This window comes from Lithobates pipiens, unplaced genomic scaffold, assembly GCF_037356315.1.
Source record: "Lithobates pipiens isolate NorthernLeopardFrog02 unplaced genomic scaffold, aLitPip1_a1.2 Scaffold_18, whole genome shotgun sequence".
In the NCBI taxonomy this organism is placed as follows: domain Eukaryota; kingdom Metazoa; phylum Chordata; class Amphibia; order Anura; family Ranidae; genus Lithobates; species Lithobates pipiens.
The window spans coordinates 614,167,830-614,182,906 of NW_027507758.1; the positions used below are offsets into that span (position 1 = coordinate 614,167,830).

A 15,077-nucleotide genomic window follows, 5' to 3' on the forward strand; every position below is an offset into this window, starting at 1 on the left:
ATATGTCCCACTAAAATCACATGTTCCAATGATTATCTGCACACATATGTACGTGATCACCAGCACACATCTGTACATGATCATTTGCGTACCTATGTCCCTGATCACACAAACCAATTATTATACACTTAACGGAATTTTTTTTTTACCAAAAACATGTAGCAGAATACATTTTGGCTTAAATTTATGACAAAATTTGATTTTATTGGATTTCTTTTAAAATAGAAAAAAGAAAATATTGTTTTTTTTTCAAAATTTCCGCTTTTTTTGCGCTTATATCGCAAAAAATAAAAAACGGAGCCGTGAATAAATACTACCAAAATAAAACTCTATTTGTGCGAACAAAATGATAAAAATTTCATTTGGGTACAGTGTAGCATGACCGCGCAATTGTCATTGAAAGTGCGACAGCGCTGAAAGCTGAAAATTGGGCTGGGAAGGAAGGGGGCGAAAGTGCCCTGTATTGTAGTGGTTAATCACCTCTGCATTTTTTTTAATTTTTTGTGCAATAAACAAAAAAAAGAGCGACAATTTTGAAAAAAAAAAGAATATTTTTTACCTTTTGCTATAAAAAATATCCCTCCAAAAAATAGTTTAGGCCAAAATGTATTCTACATATTTTTGGTAAAAAAAAAAAAAAAAATTGCAGGTATTTTAACTACCTGTAAAAAGAATAATATTAATAATGATAAATGTTTTTTTTCCTGCAGAATTGGTGAAACCGGGTTGTAACGCAGACTCGGATTGTCCCGGGACAAAGAAATGCTGTAAAACAAGCTGTTCTGCTGATTGCCAGGAACCCATCGGTAAGTGGATGACTGTGATAAGATATTAAGTGGCCCGGAACAGACCAGATCTTAGGCCGCGTACACACGCGGGGACTGTCTGCCGAAACTAAGTTCGTCAAACAGTCCGCTCAAACTTTTGAATGAACGCACACGCCCACACACGGCACTTTTTGAGCGGACAAATACGGCAAACTTTGTTCGTCGTACTAAGTCCGCGCAACTTTTGAAATGAACGGACTCGCCCACACACGAGGCAACAGTCCGCTCATTTCGAGCGCGTGTGCAGGTAGGCGGGCCGCCTGGAATGTACTTAAAGGGGAACCCCAACGCCGAAAAAAATCGGCGTGGGGGTCCCCCCAAAGTCCACAACAGACCCTTGTCCGAGCACGCTACCCGGCCGGCCAGGAAAGGGGGGCGAGCGAGCGCGCCCCCCCTCCCGAGCCGTACCAGGCCGTGTGCCCTCAACATGGGGGGGTGCCTTGGGGAAGGGGGGGCCGCCCGGTCCCCCCACCCCAAAGCACCTTGTCCCCATGTTGATGAGGACAAGGGCCTCTTCCCGACAACCCTGGCCGTTGGTTGTCGGGGTCTGCGGGCGGGGGGCTTATCGGAATCCGGGAGCCCCCTTTAATAAGGGGGCCCCCGGATACCGCCCCCCCACCCTATGTGAATGAGTATGGGGTACAATGTACCCCTACCCATTCACCTGTAAAATAAAAGTACCCAAAAAAAAAACACAACACACGAGATAAAATATTTTATTGCACAGCTCCGGGGGTCTTCCGTCTTCGGGGGTCTTCTCGCCGGACTCCTCCGCTATCTTCTTGTAGCTCTTTTGCTAGCGGAGGAGTCCGGCTTTCTTCCTCCCCGCCGCCGGCCTCTTCTCCCGACTTCGGGGGTCTTGTCCCCCTCTTCGGTTCTTCTGCCGGGCCACCGCGCCTTCTTATAGCTCTTTTGCAGGCGGTGGCCCGGTCTTCTGTCGCCGCCGCCTTCCGTTCTTCTGCCGGGCCACCGCGCCTTCTTATAGCTCTTTTAGAGGCGGTGGCCCGGTCTTCTGTCGCCACTGTCGCCTTCCGGTCGCCTTCCGTTCTTCTTCTTGTTCTTCTTCTTCTTCTTCTCCAGGAGATGTTGACACGTCGCTCTCTCCGGCCGGAATGCCAGAGCCGCGCTGTGCGGCCACTTATATAGTGACAATGGGGCGGTGTCACATGGTATATGTCACATGGGTTGGTCACACGGTGACCCCGCCCCCTTACGATGTCATAGTCCCCATGTGACATCAACCCATGTGACCAACCCATGTGACATATAACATGTGACACCGCCCCATTGTCACTATATAAGTGGCCGCACAGCGCGGCTCTGGCATTCCGGCCGGAGAGAGCGACGTGTCAACATCTCCTGGAGAAGAAGAAGAACAAGAAGAAGAACGGAAGGCGACCGGAAGGCGACAGCGGCGACAGAAGACCGGGCCACCGCCTCTAAAAGAGCTATAAGAAGGCGCGGTGGCCCGGCAGAAGAACCGAAGAGGGGGACAAGACCCCCGAAGTCGGGAGAAGAGGCCGGCGGCGGGGAGGAAGAAAGCCGGACTCCTCCGCTAGCAAAAGAGCTACAAGAAGATAGCGGAGGAGTCCGGCGAGAAGACCCCCGAAGACGGAAGACCCCCGGAGCTGTGCAATAAAATATTTTATCTCGTGTGTTGTGTTTTTTTTTTGGGTACTTTTATTTTACAGGTGAATGGGTAGGGGTACATTGTACCCCATACTCATTCACATAGGGTGGGGGGCCGGTATCCGGGGGCCCCCTTTTTAAAGGGGGCTCCCGGATTCCGATAAGCCCCCCGCCCGCAGACCCCGACAACCAACGGCCAGGGTTGTCGGGAAGAGGCCCTTGTCCTCATCAACATGGGGACAAGGTGCTTTGGGGTGGGGGGGCCGCGCGGCCCCCCTTTCCCCAAGGCACCCCCCATGTTGAGGGCACGCGGCCTGGTACGGCTCGGGAGGGGGGGGCGCGCTCGCTCGCCCCCTCTTCCTGGCCGGCCGGGTAGCGTGCTCGGACAAGGGTCTGTTGTGGACTTTGGGGGGACCCCCACACCGATTTTTTTTGGCGTTGGGTTCCCCTTTAAGTCCATACCAGGCGGCGGGGCCCGCGACGTCTCCTTCGCGGGCCCCGCCTACCTGGAGACGCGCTCGAAATGAGCAGACTTTCCTCCGAGCGGGAACAGTTTGCTCATTTCGAAAGTGGCCTACACACGGGCGGACTGTCCGCTCAAACCAAGTTTCAGCGGACAGTTTTTCGGAATTTCCGAAAAACTTTGTTCGTCAAACTGTCCGCTGAAACTGTCCGCTGAAGCCCCACACACGAGCGGACTGTCCGCTGAAACACTGTTCAGCGGACAAAGTTGAGCGAACAGTCCGCCCGTGTGTACGCGGCCTTACTCAAATGTGAGGGTGGAACTGTCAGTATTGCCCCTAGGAGCAAATAATCCAATCCTCCCTTTCCTTCTCCCAGTGCAGCTTGTATAAGAACAATATGTACGGCAAGTTTTTACAAAGTCTTTGCAGAGCTTTCATCCAGCTTTTAGTGGCTTTGTAAAAGCGTCCATCCAGTTGTACACACTGGGAGTAAACAGGGTGTGTGTAGTACATCCTGTCCTTCTTCCTCGCTGCTGTTCCCCATCTCATTTGTCACTAATGGCTGTCAAAATGACAGCAGGGAGTTCCTGTGTAAACTCTCTTAGAAGCTTCTGCTGTAAAAAAAAAAGGACATCTGGCACAGTGTGTATAAACATTGTTCAGATGTAAGATAGAGAGGTAGAAAGCAACATATTTATGAATATTTTTCAGACAGGAGATAGAGAGATACAAAGTAACATTGTTTATAAACATTGATCAGACAAGAGAAAGAGAGATACAAAGTAACATTGTTTTTAAACATTGATCAGACAGGAGATAGAGATATACAAACAAACATTTTTTTTCATAAACATTGATCAGACAGGAGAGAGATACAAAAAGTAACATTGTTTATAAACATTGATCAGATGGGAGATAGAAAGATACAAAATAACATTGTTTATAAACATTGATCAGACGGGAGATAGAGAGATACAAAGTAACATTGTTTATAAACATTGATCAGACGGAGATAGAGAGATACAAAGTAACACTGTTTATAAACCCTTAATCAGATGGGATGGCAGCATACATTTTTTAGGACATCATGCCAACCTTTTGAGGTTAAGGCCCCTTTCACATGGGCCGTACTCATAAGACCCTTGCAACCTTAGAGAGATACAAAAAGTAACATTGTTTGTAAACATTGATCAGGCGGGAGATAGATACAAAGTAACATTGTTTAGAAACATTGATCAGATGGGAGATAGAAAGATACAAAATAACATTGTTTATAAACATTGATCAGATGGGAGATGGAGAGATACAAAGTAACACTGTTTATAAACCTTAATCGGATGGGATGGCAGCATACATTTTTTAGGACATCAGGCCAACCTTTTGAGGTTAAGGCCCCTTTCACATGGGCCATACTCATACGACCCTTGCAACCTTAACTACTTCAGAGACCGGAAGGATTTATCTCCATAATGACCAGGCAGAGCCGTCTTTAATATAGGTTGGACCCTGGGCAAAAATTTTCTTAGCCCCCCTCCCCGTCCATGCAGTTTCACTCTCCACCTGCTTTGAGGTGTACAATAAATCGCAGCTAGACTCAAATTCAGTTTACTGAATCAGATCAGGCAGCAATTGCGATTGGTTGCCAGAGGTTACAGTGTATATTGTTACCACTCACTGATTAGTTGCTAGAGGCTACAGCACATTATTTATGCTTTTTGATTGGTTGATAGAGATTACTGTACATCAATACTGCTCACTGATTGGTTGCTAGAGGTTACTACACATCATTACAGCTTACTGACTCCAGGGATCAGTGCATGCCCCTCTATCTCCCCAGTGGAGAGCATTCCATATAGGTGATGGTGGATATGACCTCAGGGGGGCATGATATACATATGAATGCTGTTTCTATTCACATATGAATGCTTCCGGTCTGCTGGTATTTACATATGAATGTAGCCGCTATTTACATATCAATGCTGGTATTTACATGTAAACACAGGGTCTGCAGGTGAGTCACCTGTACACAATAATAGGGCTGAGCTGAGCAGCATTAGTAACAGAATTTCACACTGAGATATCAGGACACAAACCTCAAGGCCGCGTACACACGCGGGGACTGTTCGCTCAACTTTGTTCGTCAAACAGTTTCAGCGGACAGTCCGCTCAAAATTAGCATGGACGGATTTGCCCACACACGACGAACGAACAGTCCGCTGAAACCGTGCGCGATGACGTGAATGGCACGTACGACGGGACTAGAAAACGACGTCCTATACACTGCAATTCAACCTTCGGCGTGTAAATTCTTTCTAAGCATGCGCGAGACTTAGTTTGACGAACAAGCCTACACACGGGCGGACTGTCCGCTCAAACCAAGTTTCAGCGGACAGTTTTTCGGAATTTCCGAAAAACTTTGTTCGTCAGACTGTCCGCTGAAACTGTCCGCTGAAGCCCACACACGAGCGGACTGTCCGCCGAAACACTGTTCAGCGGACAAAGTTGAGCGAACAGTCCCCGCGTGTGTACGCGGCCCAAGAGATGAGGGAATTTAAACTGCGATAGTTGGCAAGTATGTATGGGGCAGCTGCTTTGGGCCCCACAATAATGACAGGGCCCAGGGCAGCTGCCAGTTTTGCCCTGCCTTAAAGACGGCCCTGTGACTAGGCCATTTTTTTGCGATACAGCACTGCCTCGCCTTAACTGACAACTGGGCAGTCGTGCGACATTGTAACCAAAACAAAATTGATGTCCTTTTTTCCCCACAAATAGAAATTTCTTTTGGTGGTATTTGATCACCTTTGTTGTTTTTATTTTTTGCGCAATAAACAAAAAAGAGCGACAAGTTTGAAGAAAAAACAATATTTTTTACTTTTTGCTATAATAAATATCCCCCCAAAAAATAAAATGTCCTTATCAGTTTAGGCCAAAATGTATTCTACATATTATTACATATTTTTGGTAAATAAAATCGCAATAAGTGTATATTGATTGGTTTGCGCAAAAGTTATAGCGACTACAAAATGGGGGATATAATTATGGAATTTTTATTTGTATTTTTTTGTTTTTACTAGTAATGACGGTGATCAGTGATTTTTAGCATGACTGCGACATTGCGGCAGAGAGTTCTGACATTTTAGACACTTTTTTGGGACCGGTGACATTTATACAGTAATCAGAGCTAAAAAAATAGCCACTGATTACTGAATAAAGAAAAAAGCCTAGTGCACAAAGCACAGTAAATACCCCTAGGGATGTTAATTCAGATAGACCAGTCAGTAGGGATGGCCTTGCGGTTCTCCCAGTGGTCGGTTCGCGGCTAATTTTGCGCGTTCGCGATTCGCCAAACCGGCGGACTTCCGACGCTGTTCACGCGGCGCACATATGCGTTTACATTGTGAAGAATTTTGACCCATGATGACACATCCATCTTGGGGTACAGGACTAGCGCCATCGCAGTGCATTGTTGGCTCATGATTGGCCAAGCATGCACTGTGACCCCGCATTCTTGGCCAATCACAGCGACGGTAGCGAGGAGAGCCATGGTTGGCCACAGGCACATGTTGGCCTTCAACACAGTATACACCGTTCGTTATAGGCCGATTTAGCGTTTTTGCTCTTCTGTAATTGAGCTTTTAGCAATCTGCAGGAGTTTATGGGTGTTGTCTGCGTGCCCTGACCGCAGTATACACCATTATATCCACCTATATAGCCAGCTATATTGCTCTTCTATAATAGAGCTTTCAGTCAGTTGTAGGAGATTGCGTGTGTTGTCTGCGTGCCCTGACCGCAGTATACACCATTATATCCACATATATATCTAGCTATATTGCTCTTCTATAATAGAGCTTTGAGTCAGTTGTAGGAGATTGTACGTGTTGTCTGCGTGCCCTGACCGCACTATACACCATTATATCCACCTATATAGCTAGCTATATTGCTCTTCTGTAATAGAGCTTTCAGTCAGCTGTAGGAGATTGTGGGTATTGTCAGTGTGCCCTGACTGCAGTATACACCATTATCCACCTATATAGCTCTTTTCCAATTGAGCCATCTGCCATCTGCAGGAGTTAGTTGGTGTTGTGTGCCTCCAGCACAGCACAGTATACACCAGTATCTACCCTTTAATTCCTGTTCTATAATAAAGGCATCTGCAGGATTTAGTGGGTGTTGTGTGCCTCCAGCACAATATACACTACCCAATTGCTGGTTTTACCATCTCCCTTCAGGCCATTACCATGTCTGGAAGGCCAACAAGGAGAGGCAGACAGGCACGAGCTGATAAAAGAGGGCAAGCAGGCTCTGTGTCTAGAGACAACATCCATCTTGGGGTACAGGACTAGCGCCATCGCAGTGCATTTTTGGCTCATGATTGGCCAAGCATGCACTGTGACCCCGCATTCTTGGCCAATCACAGCGCCGGTAGCGAGGAGAGCCATGGTTGGCCACAGGCACATGTTGGCCTTCAACACAGTATACACCGTTCGTTATCGGCCGATTTAGCATTTTTGCTCTTCTGTAATTGAGCTTTTAGCAATCTGCAGGAGTTTATGGGTGTTGTCTGCGTGCCCTGACCGCAGTATACACCATTATATCCACCTATATAGCCAGCTATATTGCTCTTCTATAATAGAGCTTTCAGTCAGTTGTAGGAGATTGCGTGTGTTGTCTGCGTGCCCTGACCGCAGTATACACCATTATATCCACATATATATCTAGCTATATTGCTCTTCTATAATAGAGCTTTGAGTCAGTTGTAGGAGATTGTACGTGTTGTCTGCGTGCCCTGACCGCACTATACACCATTATATCCACCTATATAGCTAGCTATATTGCTCTTCTGTAATAGAGCTTTCAGTCAGCTGTAGGAGATTGTGGGTATTGTCAGTGTGCCCTGACTGCAGTATACACCATTATCCACCTATATAGCTCTTTTCCAATTGAGCCATCTGCCATCTGCAGGAGTTAGTTGGTGTTGTGTGCCTCCAGCACAGCACAGTATACACCAGTATCTACCCTTTAATTCCTGTTCTATAATAAAGGCATCTGCAGGATTTAGTGGGTGTTGTGTGCCTCCAGCACAATATACACTACCCAATTGCTGGTTTTACCATCTCCCTTCAGGCCATTACTATGTCTGGAAGGCCAACAAGGAGAGGCAGACAGGCACGAGCCGATAAAAGAGGGCAAGCAGGCTCTGTGTCTAGAGACAACAGTGCTTGTCATGGATAGTGATGGACGAACTTCCGACGGGACATTTCGTGAACGCGGCCGATAGTTCGCGAACCGTAACTTTTACGACGGGCCCCAGTGACTTCAATGGGAGGCGAACTTTACAAACCTACAGGTCAAATTTGCAGCCACAAAATAATTACTAGCTGTGCACACATAGTCCCACCACATGGTCAATGACATAACACATGTATGAGGTGAATCTGGGATCGGCAACTACAAGCATTCTTTTTTTATATGTGAAATTCTGACAATTCAGGACTCATGAGGCAATGGAGGCGAGGGAAGGTCAGGGTAGGCAAAGAAGAGGGTGCAGGAGATGATCACCAGCACCGTGATAGAGAGAGAGCACTGACATCAGCACCGTGACATACAGCACTGACACCTGCACCGTGATAGAGTGATCTGACACCAGCACCGTGATAGAGAGCACTGACATCAGCAGCGTGACATAAAGCACTGACACCAGCACCGTGATATACAGCACTGACACCTGCACCGTGATAGAGAGCACTGACATCAGCAGCGTGACATAAAGCACTGACACCAGCACCGTGATATACAGCACTGACACCGGCACCGTACGCAGCCCCAGGAGGAAGTCAGCAAAGCACAGGGAGGGTGGGAGCCCCTCATAATGAGCATAGCACAGGGATGGTGGGAGCCCCTCATAATATGCACAGCAGAGGTACAGCCCCAGGAGGAAGTCAGCATAGCACAGGGATGGTGGGAGCCCCTCATAATAAGCAGCCCCAGGAGGAAGTCAGCATAGCACAGGGATGGTGGGAGCCCCTCATAATGAGCATAGCACAGGGATGGTGGGAGCCCCTCATAATATGCACAGCAGAGGTACAGCCCCAGGTGGAAGTCAGGACAGCACAGGGATGGTGGGAGCCCCTCATAATAAGCAGCCCCAGGAGGAAGTCAGCATAGCACAGGGATGGTGGGAGCCCCTCATATTGAGCATAGCACAGGGATAGTGGGAGCCCCTCATAATATGCACAGCAGAGGTACAGCCCCAGGAGGAAGTCAGCACAGCACAGGGATGGTGGGAGCCCCTCATAATAAGCAGCCCCAGGAGGAAGTCAGCATAGCACAGGGATGGTGGGAGCCCCTCATAATAAGCAGCCCCAGGAGGAAGTCAGCATAGCACGGGGATGGTGGGAGCCCCTCATAATAAGCAGCCCCAGGAGGAAGTCATCATATCACAGGGATGGAGGGAGCCCCTCATAATAAGCAGCCCCAGGAGGAAGTCAGCATAGCACAGGGATGGTGGGAGCCCCTCATAATGAGCATAGCACAGGGATGGTGGGAGCCCCTCATAATGAGCACAGGGATGGTGGGAGCCCCTCATAATGAGCATAGCACAGGGATGGTGGGAGCCCCTCATAATATGCACAGCAGAGGTACAGCCCCAGGAGGAAGTCAGCACAGCACAGGGATGGTGGGAGCCCCTCATAATAAGCAGCCCCAGGAGGAAGTCAGCACAGCACAGGGATGGTGAACTTTACAAACCTACAGGTCATATTTGCAGCCACAAAATAATTACTAGCTGTGCACACATAGTCCCACCACATGGCCAATGACTTAACACATGTATGAGATGAATCTGGGATCGACAACGACAAGCATTCTTTTTTTATATGTGAAATTCTGACAATTCAGGACTCTTGAGACAATGGAGGCGAGGGAAGGTCAGGCTAGGCAAAGAAGAGGGTCCAGAAGATGATCATCACCAGCACTGTGATATAGAGCACTGACTCCTGCACCGTGATAGAATGATCTGACACCAGCACCGTGATAGAGAGCACTGACATCAGCAGCTTGACATAAAGCACTGACACCAGCACCGTGATATACAGCACTGACACCTGCACCTTATGCAGCCCCGGGAGGAAGTCAGCACAGCACAGGGATGGTGGGAGCCCCTCATAATAAGCAGCCCCAGGAGGAAGTCAGCATAGCACAGGGATGGTGGGAGCCCCTCATAATAAGCAGCCCCAGGAGGAAGTCAGCACAGCACAGGGATGGTGAACTTTACAAACCTACAGGTCATATTTGCAGCCACAAAATAATTATTAGCTGTGCACACATACATCCCACTACATGGCCAATGACATAACACATGTATGAGGTGAATCTGGGATTGACAACTACAAGCATTCTTTTTTTTATATGTGAAATTCTGACAATTCCGGACTCTTGAGACAATGGAGGTGAGGGAAGGTCAGGGTAGACAAAGAAGAGGGTGCAGGAGATGATCACCAGCACCAGCAACGTGATATACAGCACTGACACCTGCACCGTAAGCAGCCCCAGGAGGAAGTCAGTATAGCACAGGGATGGTGGGAGACCCTCATAATGAGCACAGCACAGGGATGGTGGGAGCCCCTCATAATATGCACAGCAGAGGGTGCAGAAGAGTAAGGCTGAGTGAGCCACTCAACCAATTCTGGTGCTTCCTTTGACGTAATCGCACGCACCTTCTGCAATTTCCCAATATGGCTCAAGCCTGTTGCTCCTGCCTTACCCCTACCACCCCTGCGGAAGGGCCTGCCTCTTCCTCTGCCTGTCATTTTTTAAATGACCCTGTGACAAAACTCTCTACAGAAGTGCAGTATGTATGGGGAAGAAGGTATATAACACCCCGCTTCAATCTATTGTTTTTGGGGGCCACTGGTCTATCACACCAGTTACAATACTTTTTTTTGGATTGCATTTGTCACTCTTTGTAGTATCGCTGCAGAACCGCTCAGCGGTCACAATGCTGGACAGTGGAAACACACTATACTATGCTTTCTATATGTGCAAGTATTTTATACGTGTATTACACAACTATATACTGCATACTTTGTGGAACTAGTAGGTTGTGATTAGCAGACTGTACCTCACTCAACCCTATATACTGTATTACGCTATACCTTACCAGTCCTTAAAAGGACCTTTGTGGAACTAGTAGATTGTGATAAGCAGACTGTACCTCAGTCCCTATACTCATAAAGGACTACTGCAGCAGAAGGGCAGCAGTCAGCAGTAATGCACCTCAACCCTATATATTGTGGACCTATACCAGTCCTTAAGGATAAGCAGACTGTACCTCACTCAACCCTATATACTGTAGTATGCTATACCTTACCAGTCCTTAGAAGGACCTTTGTGGAACTAGTAGATTTTGATAAGCAGACTGTACCTCACTCAACCCTATATACTGTAGTACACTATACCTTACCAGTCCTTAGAAAGACCTTTGTGGAACTAGTAATTTGTGATTAGCAGACTGTACCTCAGTCCCTATACTCATAAAGGACTACTGCAGCAGAAGGGCAGCAGTCAGCAGTAGTGCACCTCAACCCTATATATTGTGGACCTATACCAGTCCTTAAGGATTAGCAGACTGTACCTCACTCAACCCTATATACTGTAGTATGCTATACCAAACCAGTCCTTAGAAGGACCTTTGTGGAACTAGTAGGTTGTGATTAGCAGACTGTACCTCAGTCCCTATACTCATAAAGGACTACTGTAGCAGAAGGGCAGCAGTCAAGTATAATATGCTTTCTATATTTGGAAGAAAGAATATTATACATGTACAACCCTATTACCATACCAGTCCTGAAAAGGACCTTTGTGGACCTAATAGTAACAGCTAATGATTAAACTGACTGTCCCTCACTGCTACACACAGCTTCCTGTCTGTCCCTATTTAAACTGACAAAACACAGGCTGCTGCAACAATAACTTGAATAGCACTGCACTCAAAACTATATCCTGTACTACTACACCATACCAGTCCTGAAAAGGACGTTTGTGGACCTAATAGTAACAGCTAATGATTAAACTGACTGTCCCTGCTGCACACAGCGTCCTGTCCCTATCTGCACTGAGAAAAGACAATCTGCTGCAACAATGACTTGAATAGCAGTGCCTAAAACCTATATCCCGAACTACACCTATACCATACCAGTCCTTAAAAGAACTTTTGTGGACCTAATAGCTAGTGATTTGTGTCACTGCAGTCTCTCCCTGCTCCACACAGCAACCTCTCCCTATAGTGACAGTAGAAAGAATGTAAAATGGCCGCCGGACCGGGTCTATTTATAAGTTAGGGGGAATGTCCAAGTGTCCATGTGCTGTAATGTCTCAATTGGCTGTCCTGTACCACATGATGGATGTGTCATCATAGGTCAAAGTTCTTACACAGTAAACACGGAAGTCCGCCGGGTGAACAGCAGCAATAGTCCGCCGATCGGGCAAATCGCGAACAGCCGAAATTCGCCGCAAACCGACCGCCGGGCGAACAGTTCGGCCATCCCTAGTCATGGACGTGGTGCATCGTCATCATCAGCACGTGACCATGTGACACGCTTGTCCTTATTTTCGGCAGCTGGACGTGTTGAGCCGCATCATGCTGAAGACTTGGTAGAGTGGATGACCAAGCCCTCTTCATCCTCCTCATCCTCTCTCACCCACGCTCAGGGTACTAGCAAAGCAGCTGCCAACGCATCGTCTTCCCTCATCTCAATGTCATCATCAGTGACTCCTTCCCTAGACCCACCACGTCCTCCTGAGGACACCCCTGAACTCTTTGAGCACAGTGTTGAGTACATGCTCCAGGAGGATGCCCAGTGTTTTGTAGGCTCTGATGATGATACTCAGCTAGAGGAAGGCAGTAGCGTGAGCGCAGAGAGAGGGGTTGCTCAAGAAGGACAGCAATCTGGCAGTCATGTTCCACAAGCTGCAGCATACTGCCAGGTTTGCTCCAGCAATGAAGAGGGAGGGGATGATGAGGGCACTGACACCACATGGGTGCCTGGTAGGAGAGAGCAGGAGGAGGAGGAGGAGGCATATGTCCAATGAGGCAGGATGCCCTCCGGGGGGCCAGCTTAGGGGCAGCACACTGACTGAATCAAACCGCAGAGCTCGCCTGTGCAGGGCGTTGCCTCTGCGCATTATTCTAAAAGTCCTTTGGTGTGGGCCTTTTTTGAGACGAGTGCATCAGATCGCACCACTGCTATTTGCAACATATGTCTCAAGCGTATCTCACGTGGCCAAAACATCAGCCGCTTGGGCACCACATGCTTGACCAGACATATGTTGACCTGCCATGCAGCTTGTTGGCAAGCGTACCTCAAAGACCCACACCAAAGAACAAAGTGGACCTCTCCTTGCTCCTCATCAGCTGGGATCTCCAACCCCACTAGACCTTCAGTCCTCTCTGAAACCTGCTCTGAGAGGAATGAAGGTGTAGAATTAGGCGTGTCACAGCCAAGTGCTTCCGGGCACTCTGCTAGCAGTACACCCACGTCCGATTATAGCAGGCAAATTTCCCTGCCCCAGCTGCTGGACCGTTGAAAGAAGTTCACTCCCAGCCATCCACATGCCCGGCGGTTGAATGCTAGCTTGGCTAAATTGCTAGCACTTCAACTGCTGCCTTTTCAGTTGGTAGACTTGGCCCCCTTCCGTGACTTTGTACAGTGTGCAGCTCCTCAGTGGCAGGTCCCCAAACGCCACTTTTTCTCACGGAAGGCGATTCTGGCTCTCTACCGCCATGTGGAAGGCAATGTCCTTGCCTCGCTGGACAGAGCGGTCAGCGGTAAGGTGCATATTACCGCTGACTCATGGTCCAGCAGGCATGGACAGGGACGTTACCTGTCTTTCATGGCCCATTAGGTCACTCTTCTGGCAGCTGGGAAGGATGCAGTACAAGGTGCAGTAGTGTTGGAGGTTGTTCCGCCGCCATGCCTCCAAAATGCTACTACTGGTTATGACACATCTCTCTCCTCCACCCCCTCCTCTTCTTCTTCCTCCATGGCCTCTTCCAGTGCTCTGTCCTCAGAACCAGCGGTGCTCCGTAGGCGTTCAAGGGGCTATGCAAGTACGCAGGCAAAACGATGCCATGCCGTGCTTGCGCTGGTTTGTTTGGAGGACAGGAGCCACACTGGGGTGGATGTTTTGTCAGCTCTGCAGGGGCAGGCCGAGAGGTGGTTGATGCCACGCCAGCTTAAGCCAGGAATGGTGGTTTGCGACAATGGCACCAACCCCCTCTCCGCCCTCCGACAGGGACAACTGACCCATGTGCCCTGTGTGGCTTAGTCCATGAGCCGGTACCCGGGCTTACATGTCCTGAAGCAGGCCAGGAGAGTCTGTGTGCATTTCCGCCAATCATTTAATGCCTGTGCTCGGCTGGCTGAGCTCCAAAAGGAGTTAAACCTGCCCAAGAACCGCCTTATATGTGACATGCCCACCAGGTGGAACTCAACGTTGGCCATGCTGCAGGGGCTGCACACGCAGCAGAGGGCCATCAATGAGTACCTGTGCAAATACCTGAGTACCTGTCACAGTCCATATGAGTACCCGAGTACTTGTCACCAGGCCATCAGAGTACCCGAGTACCTGTCACCAGGCCATCAGAGTACCCGAGTACCTGTCACCAGCCCATCAGAGTACCCGAGTACCTATTTGCAGCCCATGTCTCATAGAATATACGTTGGGGTGTTTGCTTTCCAAAATGAGGTCATTTTGTGGGTAATTTCACAAAATGAAGGACCTTCAAAAGTGTGATGGGTAGGAATGAAATTAGATTTGTCATTTATGCTCCTAGAACGCCTGAACGTACTACTTCAATGTTCGGCCTCTCTATGTGACCAGGCTGTGTAAAAGTCCTGCACATGTGGTATCACCATACTCTGAAGGAGTAGCAGAATGTGTTTTGGGGTGTAATTTTTGCTATATACATGCTATGTGTTAGAAATATCTTATAAATTGACAACTTTGTGTAAAAAAAAAATGTGTTTTTATTTTTTTCCACATATTCCAAAAACTTCTGGAAAAAATTACTCATTATGCCTCACAGATTATACGTTGGGGTGTTTGCTTTCCAAAATGGGGTCATTTTATGGGAAATTCCATTGTCCTGGTACTCCAG

At 48.1% G+C, this 15,077-nt stretch overlaps 1 protein-coding gene across 1 annotated transcript in view; it reads left to right on the plus strand.

Moving 5' to 3' along the window:
* LOC143986833 (uncharacterized) overlaps nt 1–15,077 on the plus strand; it is a 293,231-nt gene that overhangs the window by 189,023 nt on the left and 89,131 nt on the right. The window contains exon 8 of the mRNA XM_077485241.1: nt 711–806. Within this exon, the coding sequence (XP_077341367.1) occupies nt 711–806 (96 nt within the window). The remainder of the gene's footprint in view (nt 1–710; nt 807–15,077) is intronic.